This window comes from Chiroxiphia lanceolata, chromosome 1 (genome assembly GCF_009829145.1).
Source record: "Chiroxiphia lanceolata isolate bChiLan1 chromosome 1, bChiLan1.pri, whole genome shotgun sequence".
In the NCBI taxonomy this organism is placed as follows: Eukaryota; Metazoa; Chordata; class Aves; order Passeriformes; family Pipridae; genus Chiroxiphia; species Chiroxiphia lanceolata.
The window spans coordinates 58,040,584-58,067,747 of NC_045637.1; the positions used below are offsets into that span (position 1 = coordinate 58,040,584).

Sequence of the window (27,164 nt, forward strand, 5' to 3'; positions counted from 1 at the left end):
TTGATTGTGATTTTTTGTTAGCAATGACAAAAAAAAAATCTGAAAAGAAACTGGGGAAATATTTACACTGACCTGTTCAGAATAATTCTGACCACCCATCTTATGACAAGATTTTGAAGCCAAGCTTGGCTCTCCTTTTGAAATAGACTCTTCCCTTCTTGTTTCTACCTGTGGTCAGTGGGAATATTACTCTCACTTTCTTTTGATCAAGCCCTTTGTCTACAAAATATGACTGGAAAAGTTCAGTATAAATATGGCATGAAAACCATGTAGTTAACTATGCTATTTCTTGCCACAAAGACCAAGTTCTGAAAAAATAAAAACCCCCATAAACCTTCTGTCTTCAGTGCTTGTACCATTGAAAACTGCATTTGAATGATGTTTCTGCAGCTTTCAGAAACAGTGATAGGAGCATCAAAAAGATCTACAAAAGATTTTAAAACACATTACATCAAAGCAAGTATTGTAAATGATGTTTGCTAATGATTAAGAATAGAAGAATTTAGCTATCTATGTAGCAAGAGATAAACAAGAGTCCTCTATGGCATTGCATAGTATGTCTGCTGGAACATATCCTGTGAGGCAATTACTAATGCTAATAATATTCTTCATCTGCTGTGCTGCTAATAATAAAAGAATGGAGACTGTTCAGAGTCGAAAGGAATTCCTGTAATGTAAGTAGCACTAGAGAGGGGTAGAATTCTGTGAACATGTAAAAAAATTCAGTGTAAATAGGGCTGATGTTCTGTTACATGACTGCTCTATTTATGTAATATTTTATTCATCTATGAAGTCTTAGAACTTAAATCGATCATAAACCAAGACTGAACTAATTTAAGGTGATTATTGAAAGATATTTAAAGTCCAGTAGGGCAGACTTAAGGAGACCATAGGGAAAACAGTGGGAAGCAGGGACTTGTTAATTTGAAAGGTAGAGGAGCCAAAGGAGAAATTAGATATTGTGTGCTGTCTGAGAAGAATAGAGTTGGATCCTTCTAAAGAAAAATAGAACAAAAGGCTCCACCATCAAAAGATAAGATGGTACAGCATCCTCAACTGCTGAGTGTCATGGTGGCTGTCTTGCTGTGACTTGATGCTGTGAGTTCACTGGTGAATGCTGCATTGAACTACCATGTCTTCACCTGAATATCTCTCTCTGCTGATAGATTCCTTTTAATATATGTTAAAAATACAAAAGCCACTAGAGGAATGTACTAAAACAAATGATTTGGAGTAAAAGGCAAAAATCCTTTCATGCACATGTTAGCTGCGAGAATTAGATTTTCCACTGGGACAAGGCTCATAAATTAAATCCCAATAAAAACTGTCTCTCCAAAGCGCAATGGCTGCATATTAGCCTTTGAGAAACTGTGAGAACAGAATTATGAATGTGAAATGTCCGGTGTTTTTTCTCCCTGCTAATCCTCAGAAAGGAAATTATTTCTATCCTCGTAAGCCAGTACCATGAAGACAACAAGAAAAACTGACATATTTCAAATATCTCCTTAGATATGAATTGTGTCTAGTAGAGAAGGAGATCAAAAAGTAGCAGGCACCTATTACATGGCTTTCTGCAAGTGAAGGAGGCAGAGCTCAGTGACTTGCACATTTTCTTATACATCTGTGCCCGACTCTTAGCTAACTGTATTTCAGCTGATATGCAAGCTGGGTCATTTAAGTGCACACTTTAAAGCTAAAGTGGAGTATGTGTAGCAATCGCTGCTCTGCAATGCTGGACTTAAACCCATGTTTATAATGGGAAGAGTTTAATGACCACATAATAAGAGTTGCTTGGATTAATTTCTAAGATACTGGAAATATAACTGTGATTTTAGAAACCTATTAATGATATAAATACATCAATACATCTACTGGGGAATGACCAGAATATGTATTGATTAACATGCAGGGACTGAATTTTATCTACTGCTGTCAGTATGTATTATCTGATATATATAGATGATGTAAATATAAAAAACCCCACCCCTCAAACTGTGAATTTTTGGTGAGGATGACTATTTTAAGTGCTCTTTTATTTAATTTTGACTTATTGTCACTATCCCACCTCCAAATCAGAGACTTTAAGGTATTGAAAATCACTTGGAATTCTCCCCATGACTTCGTTACAAATAAAACAGGTCAAGAAGATGCACTTTCTATGGACTCCTTATGTGTTAGACAGTACTTGTGGTAAACCAGTCAACTGGCACCATAAACATAAAGAAGCAGCTAAGGATTGGTCATAGTACTTTGCTTATTAAACTTTTCTAGTACAAAAAATGATAATAAAATTGTTAGTTCATTCTCTGACAGTATCTGTATTTACAGACTACAGAATTTGGCAATTTTTTTTGTAGTTCATGATTCATAGTATGTTCTTATTCAGAGTAGCTATTAATAAAGGTAATCATTCTATTAAACCTACTGTGTGTTTTCCATAAAATCTGCATATTTTATTTTGTAACTATAGTTTTTTACTGACTTTTTGCATGGAAGGGTTGCTTAACAAGAAAGCTGACTTGCTGTGGTTTTGTGAGTTTGCTCATTGCTGTCACTATATAATATAGCTGTATCTGGAATAAGTCTCCTAGTCTTTCAGTCTTATCCTTAAACTCTTACTGAAACTTCACAACTAAAATAAAAGGATTAATCAGTTAATACTGCAAAGCCAGATGTTGCTTCTGGTATAATTAATACTAATGAGCACACAACATTCCCCTTCCTTTCTCTTTTGTGTTAGACTACGCATTACAGCTTCATATCTTGTATCTGAGACCATCTCAACAGTGGCAGGAAGTGAGAAGTGAGCAACACAATTTTCTGTTGTCCTATCTGCACTTTTAATACTGTGAGTGAGAAAAGGTACTTGTGTTAGCTACTCTTAAACCAACATGCTGGATATTTGTGCTCTAAATTTGACCAGAAATGCTACAATTTTTTTTCTCTTTTTTCTCTTCTTCCACCCAGTCCTATCCTCAGGTGGTCCCCAGAGCACAGAAAATCGATGGGTTTTCTATTTATATGTGTCTGATGAGAATATCAAAATAAAGACCATCAGTTAGATAGACTAATAATTTTCTTCTACCCATGGGAAATGATTGTAAAAGGACAGTTTTAGCTCCTACAAGCTCTGGAATGTTTGTGATAATCAACAATAATCAGTGGAAGTGGAGGGAGGGTTGGGAAAGTTTTTTTGAGTTTGTTTTTTTTTTTCTCTTAGATAATAATATTAGCTTGTTGGGATGGCCATAGTTCCTCTAACAAAGAAATTTGTATTTGATCTATGATGCATGGAGTGTTACTGATTTGAGTCTGAGCTAAAGCATATGAAGGCATGGCTTCTGTGGATTTACCTGAATAAATTCTGGGTGAATCTCTCAGACACTTCTATGGCAGAGTTTTTTGAGACCTATCGCAGGTACAGAGCAGGGAATTTGGAGTGGTCTTTTGGACTTCAGAAATCTGGATTTGGAAACCATTTGCTTTTCCTCTATGTTATTTCCCTGGGGTCATAACAACATTATTCTTAATCCCCTGTAGTAGCATATTTCCCCACAGGACATCCTGTCTGGGAATGTAACACACCAGCTGCATTTGAGTTCTCAGGGAAGCTATTTCATGCTAGTTTTCTTTGAGTAAAAGCTCTTTTTCTCTGTTAAAAAATTGTTGTAAAGCTGAACAGAATTGGTGTTGGTAGTTACAAGAGCTAAGGGCTATAGCTTTTTCTTTCAAATCCTCTTAGTTGTGTGTAAAAGTGCTTGTTTTCTGGTCCTTTTATTGCTTTGGATTATGTCTTTATTTGGTGCAATATTGATGTATTGTAATAACAGACTCGTAACATCTTTAAGCAGATTTTCAGCAAATATAGTAAAAGAAGTATCATGAGTGGCAAAAGCAAATCACTAATATGAATGAAGCAGTATTTGAAATATGTATCTTTCTGTCTGCATGCATGTTCCTCTTAAACTTATAAGACCTAGAGGAAATTATGTTGTTTTTTGGGTGGGTGCCTGATTTGACTTTTTTTATTTTGGTTTTTATTTCTACTTTAAAAATTCAAGGTAGTTCTGTGTATAAATTTTGCAGAAAATTTCACTGATGTACTCCATTTTTGTATCCATTTAATTTCTGCTGCAGAGGATTCTTGCTAACTCTTTTAACTATTTCCGCTTACCACGAGGTGTGAGTTCATCTTCCTCCCCTTCAGTTAAGTTAAAAGTAAAAAGTAATGAAGGTCTTTGGGAGCACGCTAGCATCTACTAAAACTGTTAAAATCTATTTGACAGGAGGAGATTTAACCTATAGGTTATAGTAATGCAGGTGATCAAATTTCAGAAAAATCATCACTGATCTTAGACATCCTCTTGAACACTACTATTTATATTGTCCTGCTTGAACTCTACTGCAGGCTTCATTTTGCAGAACACCTTATTTTCTACATAAGATGAATTTCTCCATAAAATCTAGTGGACATGTCACAGTATTTGAAGGGGAGTCAAAGCAGAATATTTAACTACATAAAAGAGGTTTTATTTGATTTGTAGGAAACCAACATGATTGATTCATACAGTCTGATACTTCAGAGGTTTATTGAATGATGATATGATATATGATATATGATATGATATGCTATGACATGATACAATATGATTGATATGATATGATATGTCATGAATAAATGTTGTTTTGAAAATCTGTACCTCTTCTGTAGTACGGTGCATCAGAATAAATTTGAAGAGCTTTTCTTCTACATTGTCATTTATATATTGTTTAGTCTCACAATATAAACATATTGCATACACTTCATGCATACATGTGTACCAGAGGCTGTGACCAGGTATTTAATAGAGTCACTTATAGATTACAGTGAGCTTTCATCCATATATATCCATGTGGCTGGATTTGCAAGGTTTTCTAAATATATGCTGAAATGACAAAATGTGTTGAAGAATAAAAGACTCTAACTTTCCTTATTCTACTTTGAGGATCGATTGCTGTTAGAAATTGTACACCTACATAAATATACAGTGGCACTTAACAGTCAGCTCTTGTTGTTTTTTCTTTGCAGAAAGTGCTTTAGACTTAGTGCTGTGCTCAGCTATATTAAATCCCATGCAAAGCAAAGTTTCCACTTATTTATCAGTCAAAACAACAGCGTCTTGAGGACTGTGATTCTTCTGCTAAGGTGCATTTCTGTATGATAATGTAGAGAAAAATAAAGATAGATGATCAGAGGATTGGAGCACTATATGAAGACAGGCTGAGTGGATTGAGGTGGTTTAGCCTGGAGTAGAGAAGGCTCTGGAGAGATCTTAGAGCACTTTGCAGTATCTAAAGAGGGCTTTCGAGAGAGATGAAGAAGAACTTTTTACAAGGGCATTTAGTGATAGGACAAGGGGGAAATGGCTTCAACTAAAAAAAAAAGTTTAGATTGGATATTAGGAAGAAATTCTTTACTGTGAGGATGATGAGGCAATGGAACAGAAAAGTTGTGGATATCCGACCCTGGAAGTGTTCAAGGCCAGGTTGGAGGGGGCTTTGAGAAACCTGGTCTGGTCAGAGGTATCCCTGCTCATGGGCTGAGGATGGGGCTTGTAACTAGATGATCTTTAATGGCCTCTTCCAACTCCAACTATTCTGTGATTGTATGATATGTTGGAATACTAGCTGACGTAAACCTGGGGAATAATTTTGGATTCTGAAGATAAATTCGAGCTTGTAACCCTCTAAATTGAAGCTGTAAAAATTTGGTTTTTTCCCTCAGTAGTATAGAGTAGAGGTTTGTGATTACTGTTTTGTTCTGAAGCTCTGCTGCATTTTAAGGTATTCAGTTGCATGGTTTTGATTTTTCTAACACTTGCTTTCACAAATCCCTGCTTTCCTAACATAAAGTATTAAGGATCTGAGCAGACAGATACCATGTTTCAGTTGTAAGGATCTTATTTCAGATTGTATGTGAAGGTCTGAATTTTGTTTTCTAGAGATGTAAATAAGAAATCTATCTCAATAACCATCTATTTCTCAGCATTCGGTTCCCTTGTAGGTACACTAAATGATGATATTGCAGAATATCAAACCATTCTTTGTGGTTTATCATATTCAAGTGGACTGTGTAATTGTAACTAAACAAAGTAAAATTTAGTAAAAAATGGGGCGGGGGAAATCTGGTATTTCCACTAAAAAAGCTTCAGATGAGTTAAGTAAGGTAGTTACTCCAGTTCAGTTTGAGAAGTTACTCAAATTTAATATTAAAGTATTGTGAAACCATAACTTTCTCTGTTGGTATTTTTTTCTGATTACATTTAGAAAAGTACCTGTAGAAGGAAATACGAACTTGGCTACATAATTGTTCCTAAGTAGATGCTGCACATTCAACTTAAGCTCAGTGAAATGCCTGAGGTTTCTTGAGCATAATAATTTCTTTAAAATTATTGCGAGATCTGGGATTTTTCTGCTAGATGCTAGATGCTGTTGAAACCAAATTTTTGTTCTGGCTTTGAGGGCTTTTTGTCATCGACTCTGAGGGCAGACATGAAGCAAACAGTATTAGTTTTCCTCCAAAAGAGCCACTACAGTTAGTTGAACAAAACTGAGCCAGAAATGCAGAAGCAGAAAGAAATGGCTACTTGAACTGATTTTTTTTAATAACGATAAGATCAATTCAGATGTAAGTTATAAATTCTGCTGATCTGCAAGCTGCTATGAAGTTGGAGTGTGTTAGTTGTGCGGGCTGTCCTTCTGTCCTTGAATTGCCCTGCTGGTACTTCAAAGCAAATTAACGGTGGTGAGTTTTTAAGCTGTGGGTGCTTAAAGATTGATAAAGTTCTATAACACTTTTCACACAGATCTGTTCAGATATGTATGCTCCACTCTCTTTTAAACACAGAAAAAAAAGACTTCACATTCCATAACTAAAGTGTTTATACACAGAGTAGGTTAGCTAATAGAGGAATAGTTGGAAAATTGCTATGGTGTACTTTGATTTCACATAAATCTCTAATAATAAAATAAATCCTTTTATGGGCTACATGTATAGCCTGTGACGATAACACCATAAATTATAGTATATTATAGGCATCTATATGAATCTATAATGGCATGTTATGGCAGCAGAAAGATGACGTGTGTATACTATAACTGGGTGAATTGTCCCTAATCATCTCTCTCTAACCATCCTAATTCTCAGACTACAATCAAGCCCACAAGGAATGATCTAATCTTAGATGAAACAGTTTGTAGCAGATGTTTCTGCATTTCTTCAATTCCTAACTTTAAATGCCAGCAAATTTGCAAAAATAAAAAATGCTATCAGAAATTTTAGGATTCGAATTGTGACACTAAAATGATCTAAGGCCTAATTGTATTGTTGCAGAAGGTCATGTTACAGGCTCAGTAAACTAAAGCTTAACCTTGCCAATGGATGATGAAATTAAGCTAGAGGATACATACAAGGTTATCATATATGAGGAATATTTCCCTGTTGAATATTCTTCATAACAAACTTTCAGACTGCATTTCTTATTAAAGAACTTACTAGTGATCTTTTTGGGGTATATTCGTGGGTTTTTTTAATCCTGACTTTACAGTTTAAACAGCTTTGCTTTAAATGTGGCCGCTTTGTGGTAGATAGTTTGGTAATGTTTGAAGAAAATGTGTTGAAATAGGCAAGAGCAAGTGGAGAGTTAGAATCAATTGAAAAAAAGGAAAAACTCCCAAGGCTTATCGTATCTTGTGGTAAAGTCTTAGTCCCACATCCCAGAGCTGCTGACAGAAGCAAGTAACCTCTTGCTTATGAGCAGGGCTGTGGGTTATTTTTGCCTCTCCTGTTTGTGGGGTGGAAGTCAGATGACTGTGGAGTATCTGCTCTGCTGGGGAGATGGGAGTTCCCAGCAGTGTGATAAAGGAGCAGAAGCTGGCCTCAATTCCCTGCCATTCTGCACCCTCTGCGCTAATTCAGGAGCTCAGTGCTGTGCAGCAGTGTTCCTCCTCTCTTACTTCTTCATACGAATACAAATATGCCACCTGAAATGCACCCAATTAGTGCAGTGGGAACTGCATTTCCAAAAAGTAGACAGTGAGATCAGTCCTATTCAAGACAGGGAAAACAGTTTCTAGGGCAACTTAATTTCAGTGATGTGCAGAAACCTAAGTGCGGGAGGGATGGCAAGCCTTCTTGCAACAGTACTTACTTTTGCATTCTTAGTGCAAAGTGTTGGTAGCACTAAGCATGTGGATTGCAACCATGAGGTATTTTGGTTTGTGGTTTGGGATGTTTTTTGTTGACTTTACTCAGCAATAGCTTAGATCCTGTAACTTGCTCTTCATCTGAGGTATGAATGGTTTTTCCTTCCCTTTTTCCTCCTGGGCCTTTTTACAGACAATAACTGCTTTTCAGTTTCTCTTAAATTTTACTTGAATGCATGACAAGTGTAGTTTCACTGAATCAATAAGGTGTCACCCCTTGTCTCTACTCCCTTAGCCAAATATGCACAGAAAAATCAAAAAGTGGTTGGTGTCAAAACAATAGTTAAATATGACTTTACTGTGACAACTATTTTTATTTTTCTTACTATGAATGCTACATTTTTAAGTTGTGAATAGATTTTTTCTAGCTCATGACATACTGCATTTTTCTCACATACCCCATTAAAAACAATATCCATTTTTAATGAAGATAGATAGCGAGGTAAATTTGAACATATTCATATTTTAGTGTTTTTAATGCATACCATGCAGGTGTCTTGTCTAACAGGAGAACACTGCACATGGCAAGTCAGGGAGGAGAAATCAACAAGCCTTTCCTGCAGATAATGAGATGTAAATGCAGGACTGAATATTATTATGTAGTTGTCTCCCTGGGAGAACAATTTGATGGGTTATGCTAGCAAAAAGCCCCATGAGTGATACTTCAGTGCCTGTCCTGGTCAGTGATGGTTTCTGTTAGTAATTAAGAGCTGACTCATTGCTGCTTCTCTCAAGAGACAAATGTTTCTACAGCTAGTAGCAGAAAATTAGATGGTTTTCCAATATACCTAAGAAAGCTGTCATTTGTCTTGTCTTTTGAATAGGGGCAGGGAAATTTCAGAGCATTTTAAGTGGTTTGGAAAAAGGGCTTATAGTGTTTTAACTTTCCTTTTTGGCATTATTTAAAAAAAATGGATGAGGGGTTATTTTTTTTGTTTCTGGTTTTCTATTGGTTTTTTTGAGTGTGAAGGGAAATTTCTGGAGTAATGTGTAGAGACTAGTCAATAAAAATCCCTTCTCTAAATATTAGTGATGACTGGCAAAGCTTTATTAGCTACAGCTGTGGATAAAAAAAAAAAACTGAAAAGCATCTATTGTAAATGACTAGGAAAAGGCTTTAGAAATCTATGGAAAATGGATAGTCGTACAAAAGATTTCCACTGTAAACCAACTATTTTAAATTATTTTAGAAAAAGTAAAAAATTTTTCTTCTTTTTGAAAAAAAAAATTAGCCAGTGAATTTCCTGTAATATGTATTTTAATGGATTTATTACGAACAACCTTGGCAAAAATAAAATATAACTGTATGATATGACCATGAAATGTAATGGTCCATTCAGAGGCCAAAATTTTGCATAAATTAGTCAAGAATGCTAAAAAATATGATCATGCTGGAAAGGTGAGATGAGTACTGAATTAAGCAGAAGAAAAAGTACTAAAAGAAGATTATGCAGAGATTTTATAATTAATTGATCTTTTACAGCATTTTGAGTAAAATATAAAAGAAAGAATCTCCGAAGATTAATAGAAATGGATTAGCACTGAGAATCAAATTTCTGACTGGAAAGATTTCAGAAATCATTTAGGGGGTGGTAAGGTTATATAGTTCCAGGTCTGGAATCCTTTTCTCTCACTAATGAGATGAGCCTATTCAGGGTCCATCCTCAGGAATAGAGACTACTGTCCCCTGCAAACTTGTACATTGTAATGAGTATCATTCCCATATGTTATTGCAATGGGCAACTGAATCAGTTCTCACTAGACCACAAGTGTGCTGGGTTACTGCCGTGGCTTACTGATACATAATTGCATAGAAGGTAATGAGATCTAGAGGAATATTTTATTCTGCTTTGCCCATCTTGTAAAATTCAGAGAGGAAGGGTGTTTTTTAAAGAAGTTCTGCTATGCCTAGGGCTCAGCAGATAATTTCAGTAGAATCCTTCTTAAGTTTGTAATGAACAAGTTTTGGTCCTTCTGATTGACACAGTAATAAAAGAAAACCTAAAAATAACATGTACGTAATGCTGTCTTTCTGAATGTCTGCAGTAAAAAAAGCAATGGCATAGGGTGCCATTTGTATTGTTTACCCTCGATACAAAATTTTAAAATCATATTCGTTGAGCAGCGAGTGCTCATCCAAGTATGTAAACCTGATTAAGTGATCAAATATTTGGCATTTCTTCAACTGTGCATATGTGGAAAACAGACACTTAAATCTCACAGGAAATATCTAAGTATTATGGAGACAACACTGTGACTGGTTCTCATTCCCTTTGTTGTTTGAGAGCTGATGCTGATTTCTCTCATGATGGCTACCCCAATTATCTGAGGACTTTGGAAGTCTTTCAGAAGTTTTGATTACAGCCAATGGCATCATAAAGTAGGCCAGGGATAAAAGACTATCTCACAGTTCGTGAATAATTGAGTAGGCTTTTGTATAACAATGAGGTGCCTTATGAAAGGCAAATGTTTGTTTGCTGTTTGCTTGCATCTGCACCTATTTATTCATATTTATAGGTAAATTCATATGCTAATGCTTTTTCAAACACTGAAATACAAACTTTCTGTTGGTATAATGAAGTAAAAGGCTGCTGAAATGAAGTGGAACTCTATATGTTTATACCAGCTTTAAAATTAGGTTAAAAATGTAAAATGCAGATTCAAGGATGTACCTTGGTGTTGTATGTACGTACTGTATCAGGAGTCCTCTTTAAGCCGTTCCATTCTTCAGATTTCTTCTCTTCCTAAAGGTCTGGAACAAACAGATGCCAACAAATTGAAGCTGTAACAGTTTAAAGGACAGACTTATGGAACTCTCTATTCGGTGTTCTTTAAAAGCAAAGGCTATTCATTCCTGCAGTCTATGTCCCAGTTCTGAAATTTGGGGAAAGGACTGGTAAGGAGCATCCTTAAAGATAACTAGCATCAAGCCCTAGAATTCCACGGCGACTTTGTAGCACCCATTAATGAGGTTCTTCCTCTAGAATTTCATCAGCTTAGCTGCAAACCCTCAAACTCACTTTCACGCTGTCCTGAATTGATATCCACTGAAAAAAAGCCTGAAACTGTCATTCAGGATAACCTTCTCGTTTGTCACTGAAGGAAATGCTTTAGAGTATGCATTAGATGACCCTTTATCCAGAAAATGTTCTCATCCTCACAGAGAGAAATCTGAGTCCTCAACTGTGATGTCTAGTTTGCCTTTTTTTAGGGATATTTCTAGTGTACTGGATCTAACGTACTTTGCATTAGAACGAAATATGACTCTGCGGTATATGTATATATGTATTTTAAAAAACCAAAACCCCTACCAACCTTACAAAAATTTCAGTTAATTAATATAAAATATCTGTTACATTAACACCAGCTGTCCAAAATTCAGGTAATCTGTAAAATGAGGATTCCATGGCTGTGCTAAAACCCACCATCACCGATGATCTGGCCTTGGGTTGTTCTGTATTTTCTAAAGAGAATTTTTTGAAGACTGTACACAATTAAGGGCATATAATGAAAATAAGAAAATCAAGAAAATGAAATGAAGAGAGTGGATTTTACCCTGAAAAAGAACTTTCTCCTCAGAGTAAGACAGATGAACCGAAAATACACATAGACTAAAAAAACCATCCAGCCAGAGGATGTTTTTTAAAAAAACTCCTGGCTCTTTCCAGAAGAGCCAGGAGTTTTATTAAAAGTGACACTTTTATTAAATTAATAAATATGTCTGCTTTGGACAGTTGGTGCTATTGCTTTTAGTAAGGTCTAGATAGTGTGAGTATTCTATACCTGTGTGTGCAGCTTTTCACTCTGTAGCATTGTGTAGTTAATATACTTTAATCAAGAAATAACTGTGGGAGCAGCGCTGTAACTTTGGTGAAGTCAAGTTGCAACACTGCCTAGATGTTACTTAAAGAAAGTACTATCTAATAAAGATGGTTTTTGATGTCTCACAGTGTAATATCATTTTTTTCAGGAAATATGATATTGTCTTTGCTTTTCCCCAGGTTAGGTGAAGTAATTTCTGAGACAGGAAGTACAATTGTACAGTTGACACTTTACAACCTTAGTTGAAAAAACCTAAAAAGTTGTATGCTTTGTAAGCTGTATACTTGCAGAGGATTTAATTAAATGCTGTGCTTTCTTCCAAAAGTCTTCATAATTAAATGTATTGATACTGTAGTCCAATGGTAGTTTTTTAAAAGAAAACACTTATTTTGACTGATAACATTCATCTGAGGTAATGGCAACAGTATAGTGTCAGTATTATTATATCATAACATGGTTAATTAAGCTTAATTATTTTAATGACACTATATTTTTGCTGCATTTACTCCTTGATATTTTTAATTCTTTTTTTTTTTTTGGTAATGAGAGATATGGTTGATTCAAATTAAATAGTACTGTATTTCTTGTGCTGTGTCATTAAATTCTGTAGAATTTATACAGAAATAAGGTTCTTAACATATGGCCAGTGGAATCATTACCTAGTATTTTGTTCGTTTGTTTTTTTTTTTTACAATATATCCTTGAATTAATAACATAAAATTCTGTATGGTATTGTTTATAGAGCTGTGCCAGTACTGAATAGGATAATGAAGTAAACTGCTGTCATAGATTATAAAACTAGATTAATATCTAATCTCTTACTTGCATAATATAGTCTAGAGGATTATCATTAATCAGCTTCTCTTTGAACTGCAAATGTATGATTATATGATAATTCAATCCTTATTTTAAAATTCTGGTTATGGCAATACAGTGAGACTGCTTGGTAGGTAGTCTAATAAAGTACCCTTGTTGTTTAAAAATGCTTTTAAAGCAAAATCTAGTGCGTTTCTCATTAAAATGAGAGGATAATACTATTTTACCTTGTACTTTCTGAAGGATTTTATTTTTCACTACATGTTCTCAATATTTAATAATCTGCATAGTTTTTCCTTAGAAAGTTTGTCATTGAACTGAGAGAACTAGATGTGTTGTCCAATAATGGTCTCATTAGTGCTTGCTTCAACCTTGTGTTTTCTTTTCTGGGTACACAAGGCAATGCTGACTGCTGATTACTGTGTTCTCTTAAAAGCTGCAACAAATGTTTCTCAATGGTATCACTACTGTCATAGAAATAGAGCACAGACAAATGTGAAAGATAGAAATGTGTGAAGTGATTTCTGAAAGTACTTTCTCTGAAGACAGTCTTACAATTCCTTTCATACTCAAAGTTCATGGATTTACTTACATCTCAGGAATTGTCAAATTTGGCATTCGTGAAAGAAATTGAAGCAAAAAGTCTACAAACGACTGACAATCAAAAAGCATAAAAAGACAAATTGGGTATACTTGTGTAGAAATTGTTGATGTTCTCAGAATTTTCCAGACTTTGTCATTTTAAAATATCTTCCTAAGTCAGTTATGTAACTGAATGCATTTATGTTACTGTCCACCTTTAAAGAAAAAACTAATAGAATCCATTGATTTTGTTTGCAGATTTTCAGGCGTTGTTGGTTGGTTTTCAAGAAGGCTTCCAGTAAAGGGCCCAGGAGGCTAGAAAAATTTCCAGATGAGAAGGCAGCATATTTCAGGAACTTTCACAAGGTAAGTCGTGTCATGAACTGAAGCACTGCATGTTTACCACTCATCTTTGGGAAGAGTGTGGTCTTGGTATGTCTACCTTGCAAACAATACAGTGAGTCTTGTTGAAAACCTAATCCTGACAATAAAAGCACAGTAAAATGTCTCTAAGTCTCAGTGATGCAGGTGAGATATCACACTGGTTTTTCCCAGATGAGCACAAAACCCTCAATGTGTGTGAAGTGACAGAATAATGTGGGGTTTTTTATTTAAAAATTAGCAGTTCGTGAATGTGTAAAATTGTGTACCTATTCAAATGTTGAATAGGTACTTATTAACTAAGTATTGAACAAATTCTGAAAATGCTAAATGCCTCAGTTGTAATGGTGACACTCATTGAATACATAAGGTTTTTCTGAGAACTCTTCGAGATTTACAGGGTCTGTCAACAAGAAGGATTTTTAGCAGTAAGAAGATGGGATTCACTGAGAGAGATACTCCCTGCTTTCTCTGTGACCTGCACTTCTGTGATGGGAAACAAGATATTTGAGCATGGGTTCTTCTTTCTGTCTTGTAAAGTACTGTTATCAGCCGCCCCCCCCAAAGTCTGTCAGTAGACTTCACGTTAGTTAATCCTAAAATAGGGCAGGGCTTGGTGCTTGTACTATCATCTTCTATGAATTCATCTTTAGCTTATGTCATGTCAATGTTAGATATTACATTAAAACTGTCAAGTTGAAGCACAAAGAAGACTCAACCAAGGGCCACACAGCAAACAGTGAAAAAGTGTGGATGTAAGCCTAGATCTCTTGAAGGCAAATCTGATGTTTTCATCATAAAACTACAAATTAGCCTTTAAGTTCTAGTAGCCTTATGGTATCTCTAAATGAAAAATGTATATCTAATAAATTCCAGGCAATTATCCTGTGAATATTTGTAAGAAAAAGAGCCCTGGTAATTTCATATTGACAAAAATCCAACTTCTTACATTCAGTTGCTATCTGGGTTTAAGACTGACAAGTACCAGACTATCGGCACTTTCTCTAATGTACCGCAATGTCAGTGTTTGTTCCCTGTGTGGAGAAGGGCAAAAGTGATTCTGCCCTTCAACATAAATTAAAAAAAAAAACAAAACACACAAACTTTTGCTTTCAAAATGTAACAATGATAGGTCTTTAAAAGGATTAATTGGATGGTTTGGGTTTACAGCTATGGTGAGTTCACCCTGGCTAGATCTGTCACTCCTCTCCTTGGCTAGACAGGGGACAGAAAATATAGCGAAGGGCTCATGGGTCGAAATAAGAACAGGGAGAGATCAGTCTCCAGTTACCATCAGAGGCACACTCAACTCAGGGAAATTAATTTATTACTAATCAAATCAGAGTAGGGTAAAGAGAAATAAAATCAGATCTTAAAAATACCTTTCCCCCACCCCTTCCTTATTCCTGAGCTCAACTTGATGCATGGTTTTCTCTCCCTCCTCCCCACTCCAAGTAGCACGGGGGATGGGGAATGGAAGCTGCCATCAGTCCATCACACATTGTCTCTACTGTTCCTTTCTCCTCAGGGAGAGGACTCTTCACACCCTTCCCCTGCTCCAGCATGGGGTCCCTCGCATGGGATACAGTCCTCTACAAACTACTCCAGAGTGAGTCCTTCCCACAGGCTGCAGTTCTGCATGAACTGCTGTGGCATGTGTCCCTCCCATGGGGTGCAGTCATTCAGGAACAGTCTGCTCCAGCATGGGTACCCCATGGAATCACAAGTCCTGCCAACATCTGCAGCATAAGCTCCTCTGTCCATGGGCCCACGGGCCAGGAGCCTGCTCCAACGTGGGCTTCCAACATGACCACAGCTTTTGTAGAAGCCTTTGGGGGAAGTTTTTTTTTTTAGTTCTTTTTTGAGCATGTTATGCCCATAGCATACTTTATTTTAAAAGGGACTCAGACTTTCCATGTTGCTTGTCAACTGTTGTCATTGTAGAAAAATAATATGAAATACAAGAATCGTTTGAGAAGCTAAGAAAATAACCATAGATACAGATGCAGATGAATGTTGTAGTATTGATGGAAGAGCAGCCATCTGCAAAATGGAAAGCAGGGGTGTTACTCTTTTTCATCCCTTTTTTCCTTCTTATTTCGTTTCTTGAGCAAAATGAGTGGGACGAGAAAGAAATGAATACTCTTTCCTATTTAAAAGGATAATGGGCTTCTGGCTGTAGAGAAAGAGGAATTCTATACATTAGCTTGGATTGTACCCATTTTTCAAATAAAGCCATGAAATCATTTCTGAAGGTATGTATTCAAAAATAGAAATCCTGAATCTTATTCTTTGGCTTGATTTTTTTTTCAAGGATATTTTATTATTTCATAGTGATTATTCTCCTCAGTTGCCTCCATTCCAATAAATGAAATAGTGGTGAAGTTGATGTGCATGACTTGTGAATAGTCATCAAGTGTAACTATTGATGGAACAGTGTAGGTCAGTGTAGGATCAAGTATAGTTATTTGATTCCTGGTATTGGATGAAAATACCCTGATTCTCTTTCTTTTCTAGAGCTGTTTAGTGGTTTGTTATATTTTGAAGTTGTTCAAAATACATATTTATTTCTAGCCAGTGCAAACTGTTAGCCCTGTTTTGAAATTCTCCATTTCTTTATTCACTCACAAAATATAAGGAAGGCATATAGTATGCAAGTTGAAGATTGAACTCTGAGAATCGATGGAAAATAATTATTAAATATTGAGGAAAGGAGAGCTGGTGTTTTAAGAGATATTAAAATATAAGTTGCAAGCCTGAATCCTTATGAAAGGACAACATGCTTAAAGGGGCAAGAGGCACTGCTCACACTCTAATATTCATATAAGACTATATATATCGAACCTGAGATCCTTTTTCTTGTACAGTCTCTTTGTAACTAGTAGAAGAAAGTGGGTGCTATGGCGTGGGGCTGTGATTGTCCACTGTGATTGTCTAGGAACTTATGTCCTTCAGACTTTCAGATCAGTCTAGGTTACACTGGAGGAAGGTCTAGAAGTAGCACAGAGATTGTATTGTATTGTGCAATTTTTTTAGCTCTCATGCAGAATTATAGAAGAAAATGTTACATCTCAAGTGGAAACTACAAAAATTAATATCTTTGATTTATCTACACTCAAATCAGTATCCAGGATCACAAGCAGTACCTCAATAAAAGATATCCATCAAGATCTCCACTATGTTTGAGCTTGAAATGAGGGTCAATGACATTCCTCTTTAAAGTGTTTTACCTAGATCATTATACGTCTGCTATACTTAGGTAATAAACTTGTGTACTGGGCAATGAGAGTTACAGAAGGGGATAAACAAAGGAAAAAAAAACAAGAACTGGTAGCATAAAGCTAAGAGAATTAAAAATAAAGATTTTCTGGTATACATATGCTAAATAAATATTCATTAATGAGTAAATAAGCTGGCATCTTTAGAAAGTAGACTCCCTCCCCCTCAGCCACTATCCAGTTTATATATGGGTTTATTTGTTATTCTACAATTTCTGTAAATTGCTGTTGTGCATTGCTTCCCTGTTGCTTTTTTAACTAGTAATTTTCTTATTATAAATAATAGTAACGACATTAGTCCTAGACAAGTGCCTCCTGACAGCAGCAGTGCATATTACATTCATTAGCCAAAATGTGACCTCATCTGTTCACTCCAGTTTCTGGTATCAAATTAAAACTTCTCATTACTGTAAATGTATATCATTACTCTCTTGCTCAGGTAAGTTATTGCTCAGCTGTACTGTTTTCCCTTGAACATTCATTGTAGAGGTTGTGCAGAACATCTGTGTTAACTCCCTGTGCTCCCTCCAAAAAGGGCATAAAATGGCAGCGGCTCTGTACCCATCCCAGGAGGTGGGTTAGTTCTTGGTATCTCTTTCTACGCTATCAGAAAGGGCCAAAAACAGACACCACAGCTTTACCAGCTTAAAAGAGGTCATATATAACAAGCTTGCCTATTTCTGTAATAGAAGATATAAGGTATGTAAAAAGTGAAATTCTTTCAGGCTTTGGAGACATATTGATCAGACAGTACCAGTGCCTGTTACCCATTAGGAGAGGTTTACTGGATCATTACAGGAGGTAAAAGTGGTTAAGTAACAACATGAAGGTTACTAGCAATAAGCACAAAACCTGAAGTGCATCCAAGTGAACAGGAAAAACATTACACAGTTGACCAATGAATTGTTAAAGTGGAATTAGAAAGGGGAAAGTAAAGTTTGAAGAGCAACTAACCAGAATAAAGACTGGTTATATATACAGATTCTGAACCATGAGGGGCAAAAAGCTTGCCAGAGACCCAAGAGTATGAAGAAAATGTGCAAAAAAGAGAGTAGAAATAAGCACTTTTGCATTGGTGTTTACTGTAGAGAAAAGTGACATGTTCTAGTGTGGTTATGCAAGGGAGGATTCTGCAGAGATGTCTCTGTGTCATAAACTTGATCATAGATACTTAAGGCCCAGCTACACGGAGAACATTGTTACTCAAGGGCCCAAATGGAACTTAACGATGACATAGCTGAATTAGTAATGGTAGTCCATAAATACCAGAATGAGAATCAACAAACAAGGATTCTTCCATTGCTTGTAAAATTTCCAATTCCATTCATGCACGCTTCTTTTTCACTTATAAGTTAAATAACCTTTACTTGAAGCAAAGGTCTTGTGAGCTGGGTATGTTCCTGACAAGATATAGCTATCCTGGAGCAAGAGGGGTTTGAATCTGTAAATGTGTGCTTACCCTTCAAATAAATAAATAGCTGATGTCTGGTATAGAGTTCAAGACTTACTGAATTAATCCCCCCAATATGTGAGATTGTTCTGTTAAGATTGTGTAAACAACAGCTATATCTAAGCTTTTGAGTTTTAAGTTAGCAAGATTTAAGTAGGATAAGGTTTTTAGATTTATGTTATTTAATAGTTTTTCCTGTCATTACATTCGATTATGATGAGCTTTATATAAATCTGCAAATGCAAAATGAAATAAATTGCACATTTTAGTAATGATTTCTGATAGTCAAAAATATATATGGGACAGATGGTGTTAAGCATGTGTTATATAATGAGTCCACAAAAATAGATAGTAATCAAGAAAAAGAATAGCAGTACCCTTTTAACTGTAATTCACTGAATTAAATTTGTGGCCAGGGCCACACAATGGGAGATACCTTACAATTTTCTTTCCCTGCCTGATTGTCCTGAAGAAACTTGTGGAATGCAATCCCAGTGATTTATGGCAAGTTCTTATATCAGCTACAGCAGTTTCTTGAACAAGTCTTGGCATTATGACCTCCTGTGTATGTGTGCACAAGCACACACCCATAGTTTCTGTGGTACGTTCATAGTCCTGTTTGGTAAGAGGAAGGAGGGGACAGATTATATTTATGTTTAAAAACACTATATTCAGGAACAATAAGATATTCATTCTTCTACAGCGCAGTTTCTAGTCTGTAATTGAGATGATCTTAAATCATGAGGTGTTTATTCAGGATAAGTGAATTCCTGATTCCTTTGAAAACAACTAAATTTTGCTGCAGTCATCTACATGCTAGCTCATACAATTCTCTAATGTAATTACAACTCTGAAATGAAAAATAAAAATCTTTATATATGGTAACATAACCATAATCATTATAAGAACTTCTCTCCTATGGTTTCCACTTAGTTACCTTTGGGTTGTTCTGGTTTGTTCTTTTCCTTTGTGTACTCTAGACACTGCCAAATTGCCTAAATAACACTTCTAGTTACTAAAAAAATGTGAACTGGCCTACTGTTTACTGTAGGTTTGTCCAAGAGTCCTGTTTTATTGCGGAATATTTCAGACTCTTGTGTTGCTCATGTTCACTACAAATCAGAAGTTGTGCAAGGCTCCTTATGGGCATCTATAATCTGGCATGCTACTATTATTACTCATGATATTGCATGGCTTCTTAGATGCAAAGGCATTCTCAAAAATGAACCATCCGTCAAAATGTAATTGTTAGGCTTGATTGATGTGCTTTTTGTGATAAGATATATTGTAACACTTGATTTGCATTCAAATTTGAATATTATTTGAATTCCCCTTTTGTGCTTTTTTTTTTTCCCTTGGTATAATTGTTATGCTGTCTGTTTTTCAAAATCTCAGTTTCAAACCCATCTGGTTTTACTCTGTTGACCATTATGCTTCTATTATTTGTTTGTTGATCTGTAGTTCCTCAGTAAGTCTTTACTTTTTCATCTGGTTAAATTCACTCAAAAATTCATATTCGACAAAACCTGAATAGGAATACCTTATGAAGATCTGGTCACATTTACAAATTTTGAATTTTTGCTTTGAAAATCATCCCAATCTTAGAACACTTTCTCCTTTCCCTCTGTTCCCCTTATGGTCCTTCCTTAAAAGTATTGTTGCCTAAAGAAAATTCAGGGAGAAAAAAAACTCCAGGGTAATTTAATTTGGAGGGAAGTTAAGGAAAGATTTTAATGATGCCTCTCAGGCATTGGGGTTACAATGGTCATGCCCTGCTCCCCGACCCAGTGTTACAATTCTATAATAATGTCCATCCAATCTCTGATTTATCCACCCCTCGACCTTTACTCCGTTCCACCCCTGACCTGCCCCTCCAGAACTGAGTCTGGGGTTGTTTTAGGACCTTCCTCTCATCATCTTCCTCTTCTTGAGGGTACACCATCCTTGGAGCTTGTCCAAAGTTCTGGGTGATATCTGGTGGTCCATACCAGGGAGCAGATGTTCTTAAACAAAATAAAGGCCTACCTTGAAAAGAAGACTAAACATGCTACTGGAATTTAGGGGAACTTGATATGGGGAATATGGAATGGGGTAAGAGGGTTGGGTGTATGTGTAACTACTGTGCTAAAGGGTGAGGGAATAAATGCAGCTGCTTCTAAAATCTACATAACTACTTCTAAAAATTAAAAATCAAAACCCAAAAAAACCCAAAAAAACCTTAAGGCAACAGTATGGTCATTTTTTTTTCCACAGAATTTCTTTCAGAAAATGTGAAAATAGTGATCTCAAGGTAGTATTTTCTTAGGAACCCAGTGAATGTGTGTGTGACTATGTTAGTTTTGAATAATATTTTGCAAGCTTTTATCTGCAAATAATCAAGAATTTGACAGTTATTTTTTGTAAGTCTTTGCTCTTTGATGCTGAAAGAGGTGCCCAGATATACTTTGTGTGGTTTTTACACCCTTATTTGCCAAGTCTTCCAAAGAAGAGATAACTAAATTTTCCTAAAAAATATATTCTTATTTTCCCTCATTTTGACGCGTAATTCTCTTCAAATATTTGTTTACAGCACTTTCAAGTAATGTCTTCTAGTAAAATCATCTGGTTAGTATGAGAAGGTTATGAAGGACATTGCTTCCATAGACTGCTATTACTCAACTGATGAGACTAAAATGAACACTATTTAAATGAATAACTGTTAATAAAATTACTCTTTTCCGTACACCAAACAAAAAGATTTGCAGTAATTATCAGATCCCGCTTAAAATATAGAAGCATTTGAACAACACAGTTTTTCAAAGCAAGCATTCTATGCACCAGAAAGCAAATTGGAGGAATAATTGGAGCTGTGCTGGTAATAAAGCTGTTAATAGAGTCTGAGCACATCAGCAGCATGCAGACTAATAAAACAAAATCTTTTTTCAACAAAGATTGTATTAAGACAATAACATCTTCTTTCCTTAGCAATGTAATGAAGAAATCTAGTTGAGCGTGCTGACAGAACTTTGAGCTGCTACAAACATGCATCTAAAATGCATAAATAGTCCCTTCCTATATAGGACTCCATTCATCTGTCTAAACCTTGGAGTCACAATGTATTAATTTGAAGAGTCAATTCACAGGGTAAATAAAGAAGCAATGTCAATGAGTGGCGTTAAACTCCTCAACAGTGGCGTCAGTGGCTGAATCTAAGTATCAAGGAGGGAAATAAAAGTGTGAAAAGTAAAGATAATCTCTACTTGTAACACAAAGCAACACCAAGGCCTATTAGTGGTGGTTCTTATATGAAGATCCGTGAACACTTTATTACAGTAAATTCATACTAGTAGTTGAGTGTGTGTACAGTTTGGCAGCAAAAGGGACTCTCTTGTCCTTACAAATCAGCTGTTTAAATAGAAGCCTGTATTCCCATTATGTTATTAAAACAAGCTGGAAGACTGAAACTTTTTCTTGGAAAAAAATAATATTGGATAGAGGAGGAATGTTTAAACATTTCAGCAGGAGGAGAAAAAAATAATTACAATGTAAAATTTCTAAAATGCCATTCATGCATAGAACAAACCTCTGGAGCCCATGTAGTTCAATCCCCTGCTCAAAGCAGCATCAGTCAGATCACACTGGCCATGTCCAGCTGGGTTTTGAATATCTCCAGGCATGGAGGCTCTGTAATCTCTACAAAACTAAACATGAAGTCCTGCACCTGAGACCTGATAACCAAAGCAGTAAAAGAGGCTGGGAACTGAATGGCTGGAGTGCAACTCTTCTGAGAAGGCCCCGAGGGCAGTGGGCTGAGCTGAGCCAGCTGTGTGGCAGCAATGAGGGCCAACACTGTCCTGGATAGCCTCAGGAGGATTATAGGCAGCAGAGCGAGGATGCTCGACCTGGAAGGCTTCTCTCTACTGAGTGCTTATTAAGCCATACCTGTAGTATTGTGCCTAATTCTGGTCCCCTCACTGCTCCATTCAGGGGGAAAGACAGGGGAAAAAACAGAGTGCCAGTAAGGAATCTGGAGGTTGGAGAACTTGAGGAAAGACTGAAGGAACTGAGACTGAAGCAAAGACTTAAGGAAGGTTTGCACTAGCAAAGAGAGAAGGCCTGGGGGCAACTAATAACAGGCTTCCAGTTTTGATAAGGTGACTGAGGTGTTCTCTTCTCAAGGATGCCCAGGAGAAGAACAATGGGCAGAAGAAAAGTGGCAATGGGCAGAGCTTACTTCAGGGGAAATTACCTTGATATAAGGAATAAAAAAAAAAAATAGCCATGAGAACAACTAAACATCAGAACAGGCTAAGCAGAGAGGTCAGTATTTCCTTGCTGGAAATCTTGAAGGCCTGACTTGGCAAGGCCCTGGCAACCTCATCAAAGACCCTGCTTTCAAGGTGGACCAGGAGTTCCATCCAACACAGACTTTTCTGTGAACCATGAATTAAAGCTGCTACTAGCTCTTGATATATTCCTGAGCCGCATGTATTGTGTCAAACTGGTCTTGTCCTCTCCTGAGTATACTTCAGCTATTTTTAATGATGGAAAAAATATACTTAATCTTCCTAGTGTCCCTTAAAACAGTCTCAAGAGAACTCTTCTTTGAACTGCTCTTGTGTTGTTGCTTTACAGTAGAGAACACAATGTCTCAGTTATGTATATTCAGCTTTTGCCATGAAAATCTAGCCATGTTTTGGCAAAGTTTAAAGCCTTACAAACCTTTGTTTTGTGTGTATTTTTTTGAAACACTTCTGACTTGGACAGCTAAAATGTCACATGTAATCTGTAAAGCTTCAAATATGATGGAAATTCAGATAATTTTCTCTTTTGAGTAATGAAATATGTTTCCCCCGGTTCTTTCAGACCTAAAGCCTGACATTCACTGTAATAACTACTTGTCATTTCTGTAGACTAGTACAGGGGAAGGTGTTTGAGATGAGATCATGGAGCCATTCTCTGTATGTATATCCTCTGGCACTTGGTAACAGGGAAAGGAAAATCGTTAAATTAAAACTTAGAGAAGAAATAGACCAAATAGAGCAAGGGAGAAAAATAAAGAAATAAATGTTCTACCACTTTGTGAGAGACCTTATCCATTGGATATCTGTGGGAAACATCAAGGTTGATAGAAAGCAGGCTGTTCAAAGAATTGATATGAGAAATGCTAAAGCGAAGAATGGAATGCAAAAATTTTGAAGAAAGTGTATATTACTAGAGGTAATAAATCTATTTTAGTTGACTGCACAAAACCAAGGAGACTGGTGCAGAAATAAAAATCCTAACAATGAGAGAGAGGTGAACAAGGAAGTAAAGAGCATGGACATAGTCTCCCTCTTCTGTTCCTTTATACCTGGGGCAAAGACAGTCTTGCAGCAGGACAGGTGCACATTAACAGAAAGCAAGGAGGAATTGTTCAGTCTTTGGCACCCAAGCAAATTGCTCTCTAATGATACTACCTCATTTGTTCCAGCAGCTGGGAGGTGTGCACTTCTCAGACATTGCCCAGGAGTGGCCAATTCTGAAATACAAAGAGCATGTGTTTGGAAGTGAGGGTTTCAGTAGCAGGGACCCAGATGAAGCTGGGGAATAGGCACTTATGAGAAGAGAGACTGGAATTAAGGTCTCTGAAGTAGGTCCTCACTGGTCCTTGGGGGGAAATCAAGAAGAAACAATTGAGCTAGGATATAAAACAGCTGGGTTCTGCTGTGGAGATTTGCACTAATCGAATTCCCCTTTTTAATGCAGCATTATTGAAAAGCCAAGTCCTGGATATCTTAAATTCAAATCAATAGTTTAAAGGACATATTTTTGACTTTCATTTGTTTTCACCATGTTCTTCCCTGCCAATATAATCCACACCTCTCAGAACTGAGGAAGGCGGGAAAGAAAATTATTATTTCCGAAATTATCTGTGTGAAATATACTTTGTGTGATGACCATTACAGAAGAACCACAAGAGAAATCAGGTTGTATACTATTAAGTCAGAAAAACAGTATGAATTTAAGACAATCAAACAAATTTATAAAGCCCCTATTCAACAGAATGGTATTTATCATTTTTTCTGAATACAGTGAAAAATAGTTATGAAAAATCAAATGCAATCATATAATTATGACTATGTGTATCATAATATGCATAGAAGAATGTATGTATATAAAAGGTGCCAATAAACATAAAGGTATTTATTTGTCTTAAGATACAGGGTAGGAAGGCTGTAAATCACACCCAGTGGGGTCCACTGCCATAAACAACAAGAAAATTATGGACTAGACCTGTAGAACTAGCAGTCAAAGTAATATTGAGGTCTTCCTTTCCTAACCTTTAGCACTTGAATCTGCTTATTTTTTCCCAGTATTCTCTGTGTCTATTTTCACTATTCAAGTGTATACTACATAAATAATAAAAGTTCATGATGAAAGTTAAAGACCTAATTATCTAGCCTGCTGTTTATAACACTAGTAAAACAGTGTTATGTGAGAATTTTTTTTTTTCTTTCCTAATGACAGCATTTTCCCTTGAAGCTCCTCTGAATTATGTGTCTGTGTTGCTGGGGAATGTTTACCATTTCAGTGTGGAAATGGGAGTAGATATGGGCCCTTGTACAATAACTATAAAAGGAAGCAGGCAGGTACAAACAGCAGGTTATGGTATATGAGAGAGGGCAGACAGCTTTGTCACTGTAATTTACTTTTTCTTAATAAAGGGAGATGAAATATAATAAGTCTTATGAGTACTAGGTTTCATTTAAAGTTTTGATTTACTTAGAGCAAGGGAGGCTTTGCAACGTAAATAAAGAGCAATTTATTATGAAAATTAGCACAAAACTATCTAATTTTTACTTCTTACTAGAAGGAAATTTGAAATTCAAATCACTGCCTGATGAAGGTTATTAAAAATGCATTAGAATTGAAAATGTAGCTGTATGTAATTGTCATAATAGATACTCAAAATTAATTTATCCCCAATGACAATTAAGCTAAAAGAATTTTCAAATTATCAGCCAACAAATTTCAGTTAATTTTAAAAACAAATAAAATGAAAACATTTCAAAAAGTTTGTAAAAAAACCCCACCCTCTTTTAAAATAATCATAAAAGAAGGATTTTTCTGTTTAGAATCATTCCTTTTCTTCTTTTCCAAATTACTGCACTCTTTTAATTTTCTTTTACCTCAGTTTTGCATTATTACATTTTTCTCTCTTTCACCTTTTTCTCCCAAAGAATTTTGGACCACTTTGGGTGTATGTGTACACACACATGTACAGGCATGAGCTGAATTTAGATTAAACCAAAGTAACTAATTTTCTTTCTATATCTGGTTGTTTTTCATCTAGTTCATGCATTTTTCTGATGAGCACCCAGGAATCTCATAGGTAGTCTGAATCTATTAATACTTCCTTCAGAATATCTGAAATGCCTATTATATCTATGTTTATGTTTAAGAACAGCATCAAAATCCATTGGGTTGGGGGTTATTTTTAAAGACACTGGGACAAATTTACACCCTTTAAAAATCAACAGAGGAAAGTTGTTCTAAAAAGTACTGGGTTTGTGCTGGGTGTGTATTTGTTGGTTTAATGCTTTCTAAAACCAGAGCAAACAAAACCATTTAGGCTAATGGATATGTCTTTGGTTGTGCTTCTACATGTACACACATGGGCTTGCACCACTTGCTGTTGTCCACGACCAATGTGGCAGAGACCCTGGCTGAGCCCTGTACCTGTGTGTGTCTTCCTCCCCTTTGGCAAAAGGTGGTGAGAAAGCCAGGAACAGGGAGGGCAATGTCTCTTCTCCTTTCCTGGCTAATGTAATTTATTTTTTTTCAGAATATAGCTCTTGATAGTTCAGCAGATACTCAGCATCTGAGAGGTCCTTAAAATCTGCATCAAGAGTTTCCTCTCAACTGTTACTTTTTTTTCTCCTGTGAGTGTTACAATGGAAGTAAGCCAGCCTTTGTCACCTGATTCTGACCCAAGGCTCCCTAATGGATTCAAGATCTGACTGAAGTGACCTACAGCCAAAGGCTTTCATAGTTTGAAAGGGATAGGAAGGGGAGTTAAATCTGTGGCTCAGCCACTAGCATCATGTATGGTATAGATACAGCCATAATAATTTATGTGCATTGAAAGCCTGTGGTTACTTGTAAACACTTCTGACCCAGTTTGTCCATCCAGTGAAAGCTTTCATGGTTAGGGTTATAACTAGCAGTTTAGGAGGAAGAATTATATACCCATCACTTATTGCGCTCAAGCAATTACTGGACGTAAGTGATTTGTTTTCAAATTTAGTCTGTGTTAATAAACACTTATTTTTAATTGAGCTGTTCTAACAAGATAAGTTTGGAAACTATTACAGGTCAACCAATTTAAGTAAACCAAGAGAAAAATTTAAAGAAAGTTTTGGAAAAGGACATTTCTCCTTTTCTGTCTAGTCAAAGACAGGTAACATATTCTTTTTAATTAACCAATACCTTTGGGCTAAAAATTGAAAAGATCTGAGCATAATCATGTACTTAGAGAATGTTAAAAGCAAAAACTCTAAAACATGGAAACAGTTTCTAGCTGTCTAGTGTATTTTAGACGCCTCATAATGGTATTAACACTCATATAA

The 27,164-nt window shown here is 36.1% G+C and overlaps 1 protein-coding gene across 1 annotated transcript in view; it reads left to right on the top strand.

The window, feature by feature from the left end:
- DOK6 (docking protein 6) overlaps positions 1-27,164 on the top strand; it is a 242,258-nt gene that overhangs the window by 78,249 nt on the left and 136,845 nt on the right. Inside the window, exon 2 of the mRNA XM_032681379.1 lies at positions 13,723-13,830. Coding sequence (XP_032537270.1) covers positions 13,723-13,830 — 108 coding nt within the window. The remainder of the gene's footprint in view (positions 1-13,722; positions 13,831-27,164) is intronic.